The sequence below is a fragment of the Phaethon aethereus genome, assembly GCF_964289735.1.
Source record: "Phaethon aethereus genome assembly, chromosome: 3".
Lineage (NCBI taxonomy): Eukaryota > Metazoa > Chordata > Aves > Phaethontiformes > Phaethontidae > Phaethon > Phaethon aethereus.
Genome location: NC_138576.1, coordinates 33,829,397 through 33,847,372, shown reverse-complemented (window position 1 = coordinate 33,847,372; position 17,976 = coordinate 33,829,397). Strand labels below are relative to the sequence as shown.

Sequence of the window (17,976 nt, the reverse complement as noted above, 5' to 3'; positions counted from 1 at the left end):
ATATATTATATATATCCATAATGTTTCATCTATAGAATATAAACCAAAACAACAAGCCTCAACAAACTAAATACATGTTTCTATAATATGTTTAAATATATGTTTTTATATACTACAATCGTGTGTACACATATATGAATCTTCAAGATCATTTATATCTAGGATCTACATATATAGTAATTATCTGTTCATAATGTCACTTGATCAAAGATCCAGCAGAACAGCAGTTTCAAAAGCAGCTATTACGAACTTAAGTGGGATGATGGCAACACAAGCAAAACAGAAATGCCGTATTTTATTATCTTTCACAGCAAGATTGGAGATCTATATATAAATAGAAGCACAGCAAAAAAGACTTACAAACTACTGTTATAGCAGACAGGTAAGTTAGACACAATTTAAAAAATGTGTGCCTCAACTGAGTAGGAAAACAAGGTATAAAGAAATGGTCAATAAGTAACACAGTACAAAATAATGACATGCTGATTTGAATACTACGTTTTTTCCTGCCAGGAGCTGAAGGCGCTGTACTCCAGCTGTCACTTTGCTTGTATCCCTAAGACTTCTAACAGGTCAACAATGAGAAGTCTGCTAGCTGCGTACCACTCAGAACTATATTTTAATATTAATAAATTGTATGACTTAAAAGTCTGTTCAGATTAAAAGTTCTCTTCCTCAAAGTAGGCCTTTCCACAAGCACTCTGAGACTAAGACAAAATACAGCAACACCAGCTCCTAGATCCTTCTGTTTGTAGAAATAAAATAAAAACCAAAACCAACCCACCAGAGCACAGATCAAAATCCCAGTTCTTTTCAGGTGAATGGCTTAATTGTAGGGCTAAACCCAAGCTCTCCACTGTCTGCTTTTCTTGGTCCACTTCTTGCATCTAATCACTCAAAACTCCAAAATGGTACTTAAAAACCATTTTATGGTTTATAGAGGAAGGGAGGGAGGAGAACCAGGGAGAGGGGGTAGGTGACACTTCTTAGGTTATGTGACAAGACATCTTTGTGAGCCCAAACCTAATTTCAGTTTACATGGGGGATTAGGCAGAACGTTGTTGCCTCCTAAAAGGGGATTGCGCCATAATCTGGGAGGCGGGCAGCCACCTCCTCCCCAGAGACCTTCTGGTATATTAGGGTGTCAATTCAAATGCCCAGGGAACTTTCAAGCTTAGTATAACGGTGACTAATGGTTTAAGATGTTTCCTAGAGTATTCAGACTGCACTGAAGTTTCATCTGTGCTCTTCCTGCCTGGAGGCACCAGGGTTACCACGCTTGCTGGGTCTTGTAGGATGCCCCTACCAGTCTGAGAGATCCTGACCAGCCAGCGGACCCATCAGTCTGTTGCCCAGCAGCGTAACAGTTACAGGCACACTAAGACCCCATGAAGGAGGCTCCCATCACCTTGACAAACCCCAACCATTTGGCAGACCTGAACGTGGGGTACCCAAAAGCATAACTACAGGCACGTTAAAACTCCTCTGAGACATCTATCTCCTCCCGCCCCACCACTGCCTCGACAATCCCAACCCATCAGTTTTGCACCCACAGGCATAAAGGCTACAGGCACACTGCATCTCTGGTGAGGTCTCCTGTCCTCCCCACTCCTCCCAGAGGGCCTCCTTCAACAGATCAAAATCTCGAGGTTCAATAGACCGTGTGTATCCTGCTTCTGACACCATCTGACAGCCTGTAGTGGATCTGGATACTGGGGTTTATTTAAGAACCACTGAGATAAGAGCTTTTACCCTTCTTGATTACCTCACACTCTCACTTGTTCCCCTGTTAGCTAGAGTTATGTCGACTGGGTCCTGACTTCCCTTTCCAGCAGGGTGACTGTTGCTCACCTGGGATGGTTGGGCAGAAAGTTGTCTTGGTTTGTGTTGTGCAGCTGCTCAGTTACCAGTCTCAGAGGTTAGTGGATAAGGTCCCTGGCAATCGTTTCCATACATCTCCCTGGTCTCCAGGACCTTCGCCCACTTCCAGCACCTTTCCTCCAGCCAAGATTTTTGTGTTCAAAAACATGTAGACGTGGCACTTTGGGACATGGTTTAGTGGGCATGGTGGTGTTGGGTTGACGGTTGGACTTGATGATCTTAAAGGTCTTTTCCAACCTTAATGATTCTACGGTCTTCCCCTTCTTTCTTAAGAGAACATGTTTTTCTTTTCAGGAACCCTACTACTTTGGTGCCACTTCTGGGTACTCTCACCCCTCGGTTCTTGCCATCTAAAGAGTCTAACTACATCTAACAAGTAGTAGGCTTCTGCTTGAGAGTTCAACAGTTCAGGTTTGACATTCTTGCATGGACACACGAACACATACTATCTGCCACCTGTCACTGTTCACAAATTAAGCTATTTTTCACCTATAGCAACCAAATAATGTCTTCAGGTACTTTATGAATGTCAGTAAGCCTCTGCACAATTAAAGTGGAATATCAACTGACAATCATAAGAACAACCTCTCATTCCACTTTCTGAAGAAGTATTTTAGTAATTTAATCTGTTGAACAGTAATTAAAAAAAGGAGTTTTCTCCTTTCCAACCAGTACTTCTACTCTGGCTAAAGATTTTAATATTGTCCCTAGTTTTAACGGAATTATGTCTTGCTCTGAATATGAGTTTTACTCATAAATCTGATGTAAACTCTAAGATAATAAACATAATTATTTGTTCTGTTCACCTTATTAATCTTCACCCTTTTTACAGGAAGTAAAACAATTCAGAATAATACAAAACCATAGACAGAAATAGGGAAGGCCATGTGTTGAAATCTTTGGGGTACTCTTACTTTCCCTGTTTCTTCTCATTTTGCTCCACACACAATGTCCTTTCCAGATCATGATGTAACATTATTAAAACCTTGCTAGAGATTATTTTAATTTTCACCTATTCCTGTGAGATAAGAGTGATTTTTGTAGAGCTAATTATCTATGAACCAGACAAATTAGTATTGTCATTCTTTCTTGTTCAGATGGTAACGCAAAGACAAAAGGAACATAAGCAAATGGCAGAACTCTATCCTGAGGCATCCCATACTACTGTGCTTTGACCCCTGATTGCTGTAGTACCACCCACAAAAGGAGCACCTATGATAACTTCTATGGTACTAACTGTTCACACACCACACTTCTACAGCTTGATGAAACTGCACAATACATACAACTTCTCCTGGCAGTCCCCTGGGTCCGACAGGTCCTGGAGGTCCTTGCAGTCCCTGTGAAATCATATAATAGACGTGTGAGGTAAAAGTCAATACACCTTGTTGTAATTCAGTGTAAAGCGTTCTCATATATAAGTAGATTAATACATCTGGCATTAAGAATTCTCTTCTACATAGAGTAAGAAGTAGAGTTTGCTCATTCTCCCTTAATCTGACATTTAGTCCAATAAAGCTTTGGGACCTATATGTACAAAATCCAAAGTATGTATGCAAAGCAAATACAAGTAAATACAAAGGCACTATCTAAAGGGAAAGAAAAATAAAAGGAATAAATGAAGATTTCCTCCCTCAAGGGACAGATCTAGAAATGATTTTTTTAACTACGTGGTAGTGTTCCTTCTTTTTTTGGAATAGGTCTCATCAGAAGGACTCCAGAGCACTGAAAGAAAATAGGTTTGAGGTGTAGACATAAAAGGATGACTTGGTGCAAATCCTAATGATCATTTAGATCTCTATGAGGCTCTTCTGGAAGGTATACAGTGTGAAGGTGACCTAGATTTCCACTGCAGTAACAACAAATATTTCAGTAGCTCCTACCAAGGAAGGACATTAGCCTCCAAAGGGCAGTCTAAGGAATTAGAGTAGACAATAATTTTTGAGGCCACAGTTTTGTGGACTGTATAGCTGCATCTATTCCCCCTGTGATTTCTTTTGATGATCTAAGGAACTTGGGTACTATTATACCCAACATCAATAATGTTGGGTGGAGGTTACATTTTCACAGTTTCCAATTCTACCTTTACTTGATACAATTCAAGGCATCACGAGAGATTCTCAAGAACGTTTGTGCTTCAGTTGCTTTCCTCAAAGCAAGGTAATGCCTACTTTGACATTAACTGCAGTCTCATAGGATTAAACATAGGAACCGCATAGGTACTGGCAGTGGGTGCTCCTTGCCTCATTGATAAATAAAGAGAACACACCCAGCTACTGTTGGATTTGTAATTGCACAATGGGTGCTCATATTCATGAGTGACTAAATAACATTTGAGCTTTGCATAAATATTCCTTGCTGAGTGATAGATGGTGAGATCAACAAGAATTTTATGAATTGAAAGTAAAATAGCCATGATCCATGCACAAACTTTTGATATAAACTGTTTGCATTCTCTGCCCTTTAATACTAGGTAAAGAGTTGATAGCATTCAGAGTCCTCTTACATAACAGCATAAAATGTAATGGTTGTTAATACCACAAAAATATCTTTCACCTACCTTTGATCCTGGATTTCCAATAAGACCAGGTTGTCCAGGGTCTCCTGTTTCACCCTAATGATATTGTTTGAGAAAATAAAAATACCCAAGTTTACTATTATGTCCCCCAGGATCAGCTATATACACCAGTGATGTACATAGTGTGTACAAATCAAAAGATACCTTATTTCCTTTTGATCCCTCCATTCCAGTTTCTCCCTGAAAATAGCAGGTACAACTGTAAGAAGTTAAAACTTTAACTAAGATCAACTAAAAGTTTGATTTCCTACTTTAAAATATTATAATATAGTTTGCAAACTTAACAAATATTGAGAAAGCATTAATAAATAATTTGTGATGCCTTGTGCAAACTCAGAAAGGCATTCTTTTTTCAAACTAATTCTGTTTGCAGGTCTTCCTAGTGTTTTAAAGAAAAATTGTTTGAAAACACATTTGCTTAAGAACTTCTCCAGAATAAAGCCTATTCTTCACTACTAAATCTGTACTGGTGACACACTATTCATCTCCAAAACCACACATTATTACAGTATGCTTTATTTTCGTTATTAAAATATGTTAATCACAAGTATCTGAGCAACCTTCAGTTGTGTATTAAACAACATAACTAGCTTGTCTCAAATGTCATAAGAGAGGACAATAGGTAATTAAAAATAAGCAACACATGTAAACAGACTCTTACAGAATGAACGTTCTGAAAATATCCCCCAAAATAACAAAAAAATTATGCACACATGAAATGGCTGTAAGAAAACTGCCTGTTGTTAAATGCCACACTGGAAACTAGTAAAACAATTAAAATAATACAGTTCAGCCCACATATAATTTTGTGAAATAACTGAAAGAACGAACTTTCAGGGAAAAAAAAAGACTGTACTTTAAACTCAGTTCATGGACTGTACCAACTACAGAAATGCTGAAGAACAGGGAGTCTCTGTTTTTTATTTATAACCTGTGTGAATTTGATGCAAGTATAAGAAAGGGACAATACATATTCAGATATACACAATCAAAAAACACAGTGAATTGTGAATGAATACACAAATACAGTATGAAAATCATATCGCATAAATTATGCACATCTTCAGTTCAAAACATAGCTGTACTTACTGGATCTCCCTTGTCCCCTTTTTCAGAAGGAACTCCCTATAGGAACATAGGGAAATGGTTAACACAGATTTATTTCAAATGGTAAATAGTACATATGTCTGGTTTTGGTGAAGAGTACTTGAAAAATGATGGATTTTTTTAAACCTATATAAAATGTAAGTATATGGACTACAAAAGTTTACTTGAGGGATGATGTTGATTTAATGACAAGACCATGACATGCATGATCCTTTCAAGGAGGGAGGATCAGGAACATGAACTAAAAAGAGTGATGATGTGTAGAAATCTGACAAATTCTAAAACACAAGTGTTTTGTAACACACAAAATCATGCATTTGTCATGTTGACAGAGTAAGAAAGTTTCTGCCTGCATGAAAACTGTTTATACACAAGGATATGATCAAAGAAACCAAGTGGAAGCATAACAGCTGAATAGACAAATGCCTGTTATTCAATGGATGAAGAACTGGGTACATCACACGTTCCTAGGAAAACACAATACATACTTATTCCCCATAAGAATGGCAGGCATAACCTGCCATATCTTTCTGGAAAATTTAAACTTAAATGAAAAGATATTAAATCAGGAAGTTTATTTATAAATTTTAATCACTTAAAGACTCTTATTTTTTCATATAGATATTGAAGATCGCATTTGTAACCTGAAAAAATATGAATGGCATCTAATTTGTGAGGATATCACTGGTCATAAACTTATATAAACATAATTTTAAACCGATATTCAGCAAAAGTGTGAATTTGTTTAAAGCTAAGGAATTTGTGAGCTGTTGGAATAGAGAAATTTACTTGCATACATAAATACTCTCTCAAGGAGGGGCTTGAGTGAATGACTAAGGACGTTCAGAGACTGACAGCTTTTCTTATACATAAATATATTTTCTTGATCCTGAGTATATTTTCCAAGATTTGATTCATAATCAGTGTATTCAGCCACCTTCTAGTATCACACATAAGCACAGAAGTAAGGAATTAATATACCTTTTCTCCTTTTGCACCAGTCATTCCCAATTCTCCTTTTTGACCCTTTTAACAAAATAAATTATATTTAAAATATTTCATATTCTAAGAAATTCAAATAAAGTTATTCTCCCTTTCAACCATACTTTGTTCTGTGTAGGGCACAAAATCTTAACTTTTTCAGCCATGGAAATCTGAGATTTAAACATCTGCAAATTAATTTAAATGACTGTTTTCTACAGCAGATCTGCAGGCTTCTTAATAAAAAGTGTTTGTCAATCCTGTGACATATCCAGAGCATTTGTCTCTTTTCTTCCAAGTTTAAAAGGCACCCAATTGTTAAAATTTCATTCCACTGTTTAAACAGGACAGATGCCTATAAACAATATACTGTCATACAACATGGATTCAGAATTTGACCTCCATGTAATTTTTAGAGGCTGACTGTAATTTTTGGGGGTATAGTAGGTCAAATCATTACAGAGAAACTGCTTTAAATATTAATGATTTACTATTAAAAATATTTTCTGAATTTCAACTTTTTTTTAGAGTCTTTTCCCCCATAACTGGCAGGCCAGCTCATTTGACTTCTACTCAGACAACGTTACAGAAACCACACATAATTCTTCCTGCATTTTCCCTTTCTGGTTATCACATGTTAGAGGAGAAAGGCTCATGTGCTGCACCTGCAGGATAGCACGATGAGCTGGATATTGGATCACACAGATCAAAGAGCCAGTCATATCTAAAGTCTATTCCTTCAAAGACCATTGTGATGAATCAAATAAAAGATACTGTGTTAAGGTTGGGAGAGACAGGTTAGATAGGCACTTTGGCATTTCTCCAAATTCATCCAAAATGCTTACAACATCTCCTTTCTGGCCTTTAGGTCCAGGGGTCCCAAGTAATCCTAGTAGTCTTGTATCACTCTGTGAAAAAATATCACCACCAAAGATCAGAGAACAGAACATGTCACCGTTAATTTACTGTAACAATTTGTTTACCAAAACTATTTAATCTAATTTACCAGTATGTAAATTCAGAAGTCCTAATTTTCTACTAGAAAGTGATACTAAATGCCTATGCAGTACATCTAAGTGATGTATTGCAGCAACACATCCTTTGTCATGCATTCATACTCTAACCAGACTAGCAGAAGATGAACAAAAGCATAAAAGGGAAATGTCTATGTTGAATATTGCTGTGTAAATCTGGGATTTTTTTTTCTTAACTCAGTGTGAAGTACATATTTTTATGCTTATTATTACGGTACATTTCTCAAGTATGTTAGAAAAGAACAATAAAAAAATCACTTCTCTCCAATGACAAAAACACAAGCTTTTTACTTTTGTGCAGCATGAAATGTAAAATAGAACTAATTTAAGTCTACTACAGTAGTGAGGCAGAAGGAGAGTGAATGAATACGATCAGCAGGCTCCTCAAATTGCTCCTCAAAGAAAACAGACAGATTTAAGGACCGGGTGTTCAGGTTGTATACTTGCTCAGGTATTATTGCACTGCTTCTATTTATTCTTCTGTACAAGGTAAAAACACACTAAAATACAAAGCAAACAGTTTCCTCTTCTCCAAGCCAGGCTCAGACTGCCTAAGGGGAACTTGTTTTCTTTTAATGACAATGGAAAAAGCAAGAAAACCAATGACCCTGAAAAATGACCTCAAGTTTGGACCCAAGGAGCCCAAGTCCTAGACCAACATTTGCCACTGGGCTGAATGGGAACCCTGAGCAAGCCAACTCCCCTTGCCATGTTCCAGTTTCTGTATCTCTAAAATGGGAAAACATCGTGATGAATAAAAGTGCTGTTTACACTCTGGTAATAATTTCAGAAGTCGATAACTGAATATAACCTGAATAAAATTCAAAATTCTTTTATAAATGTTAATGTCCTGAAGGGTCTTCTTCAGTGTCTAGGGTTTGAAACACTGTTACTACCCTAATTAACAAAATCAGCTCCAGAGCAAGAGGCAGATACCCAAAGAAGGGAACCTGAGTATTGCTGAGTAGTTGACTACTGCTTGACTGAGAACAATCTAGCTGTCTGTTACTATGAGTATACTGTAACTTTTGATTTATTCCAAGTTGTGTATTTCTTTTGCATACTTGGAGGGAAAAAAAAGGTATTTGACCAGGTACTTCTATGCTTTTTGCATATTTATAGGTCATTTGCTCTTTACAACACAATGTAAGTAAGATATGCTGAAGAAAAACATCTTAGAAAAGTAATAATGAGTTATTCAAGAATAATCTATAATTATTACAAATTATAATGATTTTGAAACATTTCCTGAGCAGATTGTGATGTAGTTTCAATTGCTTTGTGTTGTAGTTTCATTTTTATTTTTATGTTTTGCAGAACATTTTAGATTAAAGTGATCTGTATGCCCTTTCCAAAGATGGTTAGGAGCAGGTTTGACTGAAGTGACCTTACATCTATGTATGGAAAACCGGTAAGTAAAAAAGATGACACGCAGAGGCCTTGAAAGCCCAGGCAAAGGATGATAACAGAGGCCCAAGAGTGTATAAACACAAATCAAGAGGCACCATTTACCAATCACTGAAGGAATGTAATCTACAGAGCAGGGCAGAACCAGTTTCTTGACATAACGAAGAGAACAAAATGCGTGTTTCGAACACGCACAAAGCATCTCATTTACGCTAAAAGCGCAAAAGGCATAACAAGAAGGAATATAAAAATAGTCACACGGCTTGCAAGAACAGGCACAAAGGAAGAACAAGGAGGAAAGAAATGGTCCAGTGCTGTCTCCCACCCCATTAAGGATCAATGCTGCTACTTTTCCTCAGCAGGTTCCCCTCACCTTCATTAAAGAAGGACTGTTGATCTTGGTTTGCCATGCAGCACGATTTGCTGCTGCAATCAGCAATTGTATTTATAGTGCTCTCTTTCACTGTATACATGGATCAAGTAAATTATGCTCTTGAAGACCTGCACTCCAGCCTCCTTACACGATAAAGCGATTGATACTGAGCCAGAAAAAGCTTGGTTGCAACGAATTATTTAAATACACTGCAATTACAACTACTCATTGAAACCATACAGAAATCAGAAGAATCACAAATAATCTGCTCAGAAACAGAGAAATTACAGAAAAAAAGACTATTAATTACGATGGTTATTAAGATATCTCTCTCACTGATCCCCCAGATTTCTTGGTAGCAGTTTCTCATGATTCCTAGAAACACCAATGCAAAGAAGCCATACTAACATCCTCAGGGGGGAAAAAAAAAAACCCCTCTATAGCAACAAAAATGTCGTCACAATTTAAACACTTTAAAAAAACAAACTGAAAGAAAACCTTGTGAAATCCTTGAGAACATGCATGAAATGCTGGAAAATGACAAGACTGTTTCCTGTGGTGTGTGGAATCTCAAAAACCTCAGAGTATCACTGAAATTTCATCTTATGAATGCAAATAATTGAGGCACATTGCAAATTATATACTGGAGTGTGAAAGATTGCTTAGTACCTCCAAGGTGCACTGAGCAAAATCTGGACTCGTCATACTACGTAAGAGTGTGGGGAAAAAAAATAAAGTTATTGGTGTCTATATCTGCCTAAATCAATAATCAATGGCAAAGCAGACAAGCTGTCCTTGCTTTGATGACCTCTTTGATGTCTTGGTCTTGTTCTTCATTGGAATATCCCATTCCCATCATAAAATGTATAGAAACTAATAGGTTTGCTGTAGCAGTTGGAGACTTAAGTTGACTCTAGGAAGATCTGAACATGTAGTTACACAGTTTGCGTATTTAAAACCTGCTACTTGGACGAGAAAGCCATCTCCTCTCTCATTTGAAATCAAACAGCATTTCCTTGTTGAACAGTTAATTGCTCATGACAGAGTCATTAAAATCTTCAAGCTAGACAGCTGAAGGAAGAAGAAAGTTGGTAAGCTGTATGGGACTTAAAAGATGATTAATTCATAGACACTGAGCAGCTGGTCTACATTTTTTCCAGAATATTGTTAGTTAGGAAATATAAGACACCGTAGGAATTCTTAGAGCCTTACAATGATAAGAAATGTGATTTTTGGAGACAGATGCTTGCCAGTTCCTGAAGATCACCACTGTTTGTACTTCCTCCTCCAGAATTAACTTTAAAGGCACTATCAGGTAAAGAGATGAATAGTCCAGAGGTGGGCAATGAGTTGCAATAAATATGGTATTGATAGAGGAATCAGGACTGGTATCAGGGAAAGGTGTCTTTGGCAGGAGAAAGAAACTGGTAAGAAAACAAAAGGTATAAAACCAAAGTACAGAAAACTTCAACACATACATATGAAATGGCAGAGCAAACCCAGAAACTAAGTCTCCAGGTATGAAAATGTCCCTGCCCAGGTTATCATATAAAACTATGATTAATTCTTAATGCATGTTCTAAGGTGATATACCGATTTGGAATGGATTAAATGTCAGAAATATCAGAGAAATCACTTCAGCGATAAAAGCGACTGGAAAGATGTGTTTGACACGATTTTCACTCCAGAATCCCTATTCAAAAGAAGACCTTAGTACTCATCTGGGTATGTTATTTAAGAAAAATATCCTGAATTCAACTGCTCTTTATAGTTATGCATTTTGATATTAAAAGAAACATATGTCTTCCAGGTTTGATCTGCATGACTTACGGTGTGATACACACAGTAACCTTTGTATTAAAGCAAATAATCCTGTAGTGCTTCATCAGTCTTTGAATGGAATACAATTTTCTAAGCAGGTAAGTTAAGTACTCACTTTAGCATCAATTAAGAAAACTTGTGTGATCTTTGAATTACGATCCCTTCCAATGGCAGACACTACCACTGCTTAAATGATTTGAAAAATCTCTGGTAAGAATTTAAAAGCTCTGTCACATGGAACACTGTCCTACGCTATTTAACTTTTTTCTATGAAGTACTTGTAGCTGCAGGAGGTTCTATAATTAAGACAATATTTTTATTAGTCTCTAATACAAACATCAAGACAATTCTTATGGATTGCTGGCAGATCTTTTAAAATTATGCCTCCTTGTCTTTCTATTCTACTCTTAGGATAGCAAACAGAGTAGGTCACGAAAGAAGAAATGCCAAGTATGGTTTAGAACAATTCGGTTTAGAAACGGGGAGCTGGTGCTTTACACTAACAGGTAGGTGGTCTATCCACCTCCTTTTTGATTTATACCAGGCAAAAATATGTGAGTAGAAGATGGATGGGAGGTAAGACACACGGCAGCAGGATAGATGACACAGTAGGTATGTGACTGGAGCGTGGACTGAGCCTGTGCAGGGATGCAGAAACAGGACAGGGAAGGATCTACCTTTTGAATTAATTTGGAATGTGATTTGCAGGGATCAAACCTGTGGTCATTTCTACCTTAGATAATTCACAGTCTTAACACACACACAGACACTATATCAAATCGCCATACCTCATTATAACGCTCATTCAATGAATCCAGAACTCCTTCTAGTCCAGAAGGACCCTATATGGAAAAACATACATCAGAAGGTCATTTTAATTTAACTAATGTTACATCTACATACCTGTATTCAAAAAGCAGTGGTCATGTAAAAGGGTTTACAGTTTTATGTGATTATACAGTAAATTATTTTCTGTAAGTTCATTATATCTTTTTTTTTACGCACAGAGGAGAAGGAGAGTCAGTTTCTAAATCCCAGAGTTTTGAAAACTGGCAACTTTTTAGAGTGAATCCGTCTGTCAGAGAAGGCAGAGCTGACATCCATATCAATTTTAATATGAATGCCTTCTGGTATGAGCAGCCTCTTTGTTCTGCAGCATTTTAAAACTCTTTCCACTAACTCAAAGCACAAATTTTGATGTTGAAGCAGCTCCTAGTATAAGTAAACAGTTAGATTTTTAACTTAGAGTACAGAAAGTGAAAATGAGGAATGCCAGAATTCTCCGAAAGACTAACTTCTTAGTTTTATTAGCTTTGCAAATTTATACTTAAACACACACCTTTCATTAAGAATTTTAACAACGGAGAAGCAACTTTCTACATAAATACAAGTTTAGGATATAGAGATTAAAACACATGTGCTTGGGAAAAATAAAACATTTTTAGACATAATCTGCCATAAACCAGGCTCTCAATGAGATTTTTAAGTGTAAATCAGATCAGAACACAAAAAGTTCAGTCTTATGAACTAAAACTCAGTTACATTTACAAATTAGCATAGTATCTCTCTTTAAGTTGAAATTTTCACATCATACAATATGAACTACAGCCACCTGTGATGGCTATAAGAAACATTTCACACAGGATCACAGAATCACTAAGGTTGGAAAGGACCTTCAAGATCATCAAGTCCAACCATTAATCCAGCGCCAACATGTCCCCTAAACCATGTCCTGAAGCGCCACATCCACACGTTTTTTGAACACTTCCAGAGATGGCGACTCCACCACCTCCCTGGGCAGCCTGTTCCAATGCTTGACCATCCTCTCGGTGAAGGAATTTTTCCTAATATCCAATCTAAACCTCCCCTGGTGCAACTTGAGGCCATTTCCTCTTGTCCTATCACTAGTTACTTGGGAGAAGAGACCAACACCCTCATCGCCACAACCCCCTTTCAGGTAGTTGTAGAGAGCGAGGAGGTCTCCCCTCAGCCTCCTCTTCTCCAGACTAAACAATCCCAGTTCCCTCAGTCACTCCTCAGTTGACCTCTGCCCATCGATCGAGCCTGTCCAGATCCCTCTGCACAGCCCTCCTACCCTCCAGCAGATCAACACTCCCACCCAGCTTGGTGTTGTCTGCAAACTTACTGAGGGAGCACTTGATTCCCTCATCTAGATCATCTATAAAGATATGGAACAAGACCAGCCCCAGAACCGAGCCCTGGGGAACACCGCTTGTGACCGGCCACCAGCCGGATTTAACGCCGTTCACCACAACTCTCTGGGCTCGGCCATCCAGCCAGTTCCTCACCCAGCGAAGAGTACACCTGCCTAAGCCACGAGCCGCCAGTTTCTCCAGAAGAATGCTGTGGGAGACGCTGTCAAAGGCTTTACTAAAGTCCAAGTAGACAACATCCACAGTCTTTCCCCATCCACTAGGTGGGTCACCTGGTCATAGAAGGAGATCAGGTTGGTCAAGCAGGACCTGCCTTTCATGAACCCATGCTGGCTGGGCCTGATCGCTTGGTTGTCCTGCAGATGCCCTGTGAGCACTCTCAAGACCAACCGCTCCATGATCTTCCCCGGTACAGAGGTCAGGCTGACAGGCCTGTAGTTCCCGGGATCCTCCTTCCGGCCTTTCTTGTAGACAGGCGTCACATTGGCAAGCCTCCAGTCTTCTGGGACCTCCCCTGTTAACCATGACTGCTAATAAATGATGGAGAGTGGCTTGGCAAGCTCCTCCACCAGCTCCCTCAGTACTCTTGGGCAGATCCCATCAGGCCCCATAGACTCGTGGGTGTCCAGGTGGCATAGCAGGTCCTTAACTGCTTCCTCCTGGATTATGGGCCAGTTACGAGCTCTCCATCCCCATCTTCCAGCTCAGGGGGCTGAATACCCTGCAGATACCTGGACTGGCTACTAAAGACTGAGGCAAAGAAGGCATTAAATACCTCAACCATGTCCTTGTCCTTGGAGACATTGTTCCCCGCCATATCCAGTAGGGGATGGAGATTCTCCTTGCCTCTCTTTTTGTTGTTAATATATTTGTAAAAACATTTTTTATTATCCTTTACGACTGTGGCCAGACTGAGCTCTAGCTGGGCTTTTGGCTTTCTAATTTTGCTTGACCTAGCGAGATCCTTGCACTCTTCATGAGTTGCCTTCCCTTTCTTCCAGAGGTGATAAACTCTCCTCTTTTCCCTGAGTCCCCATTTGACTACATTAATAAGATTACAATATACTTAATTAAGTGTCTTGGTCTGAATGACCTGCATTTAACAGAGACACGGGAGAAAGGCAACTGTCCTCCTCTGGGGCTTTTTATAATTACAGACAATTTACCCTCTGCAGCTTTTGTGTTAGTGGGGAAAATGTAGCTGCCATATATGCACCTTAAAGACTGCTTTAGGAAATTGAATTCTATTCGATTTTGAAAATTCGTTGTTCCTCAAAAAAATGGAGGTTGTTTAACAGTCAGACACTATGTAAGAGATTATTTGGAGTTTTTCTCATAAATTTTAATTTTGCAGACAGTCTTTGTTACTTGTTTTATGTGCACTGTTATTACACATACGTCACACAACAGAAATATTCTGGTGTTACGCATTGTAACAAGAAAACAGCTTTCTACAATTTCAGAATAAGAATCTGTTTAAAATTTCTCCCATTTTCATGCTAAAGGACTTGTAAAACTATTACAGGAAGGGAGAGATCAAAATCACTTCTACCCAAGATAGAAATTAGTCAAGATGAAAATACTATTATTTTCAACTGGTTAAGACTTCTGTAACATGAACTGCTGTCAAATGCATAGCAGTGAAGCAGCAAGTCTCTAAAGTATTCCCAGAAAAAATGAAAAACCCTCTATCCACTGATTTCAGCTAGAGATCCAAGGAAAATTATGAAATGCTGTGTATTCTGGGTCACTATAAGCTAAATAACCAGTTACTATACTTTTCTAAGGATGATCTCCACTGTTTACTTCAGAGCTGCTGCTGTATAAACCATCAGGCAATTCAGGGAAAATGACAATGAAAGGAACCGCAATGATTTTGTCACAGATGGCATTCCTCATATCTGATAATTTCACATGTGCATAGAAGGTGCTAATACCCCCGGTATCATTTGGCTCCTATGTAATCATATTTTGAAGTGTTCTGACAAAGCATGTAAACAGTGTAGGTCATGATTTGCATTCTGACAGCAAAGCCTTCCCTGGCAAGGTGCATCTGCTCTGTAGCAGTGCACAAAATGGCACAACCACAGTTTTCCTACATGTAGAAGATAATTCTGTGAAACTCTGATGGCTCTCCTTTCCAGTAGAGGTACTTCCCTTGAGATGAAGGACTTCAAAAAGATGAGAAACAGAACCATGATTTTGATTAACCAAACAGACTACTTCCTTGGGGAAAAAAAAAGTCAATCTGATGGAAACTAACTAATAAAAGAGAGGCAATCACAAAGTTCCCATGGAGACTGACACTATAAAAAACTAGGAAGATGGTAAAGCCAAATTAAAGTCAAAGAGGCAAAGGTTATTAAAACTGATGGATAAATCAGTAAGACCTGGCAGAACATTATTGCAGCATACTAGAACAAGACAGATATGTTCTGAGACATCATCACTAAATTATGAAATACGATGCCCTGTATTTTACTGTGATTACACTGTTACAGAAAGTTAGTGGTACTTAAATATGAGGGGACATTAGGAAGATTTAGAAGGCAATGAAACATCACAGGTGCCTGACTGCCTCTTTGTTCCCCAACATCAGAAGAGATACAAGGACATAAATTTTTCCATTCATTTTATTTTGGAAGTGAATTGTCACTTCAAATTAATGTTGAAAAATAAGATAGATATACTCATGGTGTTTTGACTGAGGCGCTCACTCAACTCTGATTTCTGAAGTTAATGGCAGAATTTTTACTTCGATATCCATATTAAAGATGGCGATCTACAATTGGGACTGAACCTTGATGACACTGCCTACTTATTAGATGTCTCAACTTCAACACTGTAATCCTGTGTTGTCAAATCCTTCAATCCAGAATCCTTGCAGGATTCTGTAATCCTGCAAGCAGTCAAAACCAAGAAATTATTCTCCCTTCCCATTTGCCACCATGTTTTACTGTTTTTCCACAAATGAAACTGCTGCAACAACACAACCCAGGAAGGATTGAATGCTATATCTGCCATCAACCCCAAACTCTCAGATGTTATTTGTATATCAAATAAATGGAAAGCCTTTGTACATGTCACTGTTTTGAAAAAGAGACATAATCTCAAAAACCCCCAGAACTGTCTCGTGACTAAGGCAGTCAAGGGGAATTTAAAGCATTTGGGTTGCATTCTTGACTATGCCACAGCCTTTGAGTTACCAGAGGTAAACCACCTCTCTGGTTTTCATCTTTCCATTTTCAAAAATGGACATAAATTTAATAATTTTATCTTTCCATCATTCTTTCTAAAACAAAATTAATAGAACAAGTGTATAACAACAGAAAATACTTTTATTCAAGGGTGTTTTCCTAAAATCTAGTCTCTTTCTTCCCTTCCACACTGTTTCTCTCCGCTAATATAGCTGCATAAAATCTGATGTCTCTACAGACAGAAAATGAACCAGTAGTATCGGTTTGTAAGTGGAGAAGCAATGAAATTAACAGGAGTTGAAGAATTATTGTACAGGCAATTTCTAGCTTTTGAATGAGAATTTTGCACATCTGCCACTTTGAAGCTCACTTGAATGGGGTTTCCTTTTTCTTTTTTAATATCAAGTTGTGTAATTGAGAAAAGGGAAGCACACAGAGAATAAGAACTGAAAATGTGTCCTGATTGTTTTCTAAAATTACAAACAGGTTTCAGGTGCTATTTCTATCAACAAGGCAGGAATAGAAACACAGGTGCTTAAAAGGAAATAGCTCCAAACTGTGAAATTACCGAGGTTTATAATATATTTTTCTCCCTCAACTTTTATAGTTTGTCTGCATTTCTGTAAAGATGAGGCTGCTGAAAAATTCTACCCAATCTCACAGTCAATGCAGTAAAATGTGTAACAATAAATTGCACTGGTTGCATCACAAGAACAGGACATTTTGGAGAACACAGCACTGCAAATGACTCCGTGTAATCACTTTATCCATCTATTTCAGATCTGTGCCTGCCCATTAAAATAAAATACTGTTTTTCTGATTACTGTAACATAAAAAAATCATGAAACTCATGAGTGCAGATGTGCAATATTGTATAACTATACCAAAGAGCAAATGGGATGAAGACATGACATCTGCAACAATAGAATACATTAAATAAATTACATTTTGATATGGATTTTAAAAACTTAAATACATAGAAACAAGCAATATGACCAACCCTTGCCAGCCATTCCCGTCCTACAATGTAAGCATTTCCAGTATTTTTCTAAAAAGCAGCTGAAAGTCCAGGAATACCGAAATGCTACTGGCAATTTTCACTTACCATTGCTTTCATTTTCTGTTTATTGTAATTAACTGATAACATTCACTCACTTTCAAAATATTGCTGGAGGAATGACAGTATTTCCTGAGGCAGAAGAAATGAGATTTCCAAGGCAAACTGCTGGGTACTTAAGATAACTATTTTGGTGGCACTGACATACATACTGAATAACAAGAGATCAAAAGTGTATGGAATTAAATGAAGAAATTCAAGTAGTCTGTGAACTTCTCCACTGCTTCACATGCAACACAAACAAAAACTAAACCCTATTTTAATTTAAGACTTTAAGGAGTCACACAAAGCTACCCTTCCAAGCAA

At 37.9% G+C, this 17,976-nt stretch overlaps 1 protein-coding gene across 1 annotated transcript in view; it reads right to left on the bottom strand.

Moving 5' to 3' along the window:
- COL19A1 (collagen type XIX alpha 1 chain) overlaps window positions 1-17,976 on the bottom strand; it is a gene marked incomplete at its 3' end in the record, with an annotated part of 197,051 nt that overhangs the window by 43,182 nt on the left and 135,893 nt on the right. Inside the window, exons 17-23 of the mRNA XM_081998313.1 lie at window positions 11,971-12,024; window positions 7,393-7,455; window positions 6,548-6,592; window positions 5,549-5,584; window positions 4,604-4,639; window positions 4,442-4,495; window positions 3,168-3,221 (exon numbers count right to left, since the gene is read on the bottom strand). Of these exons, the coding sequence (XP_081854439.1) occupies window positions 3,168-3,221; window positions 4,442-4,495; window positions 4,604-4,639; window positions 5,549-5,584; window positions 6,548-6,592; window positions 7,393-7,455; window positions 11,971-12,024 (342 nt within the window). The remainder of the gene's footprint in view (window positions 1-3,167; window positions 3,222-4,441; window positions 4,496-4,603; window positions 4,640-5,548; window positions 5,585-6,547; window positions 6,593-7,392; window positions 7,456-11,970; window positions 12,025-17,976) is intronic.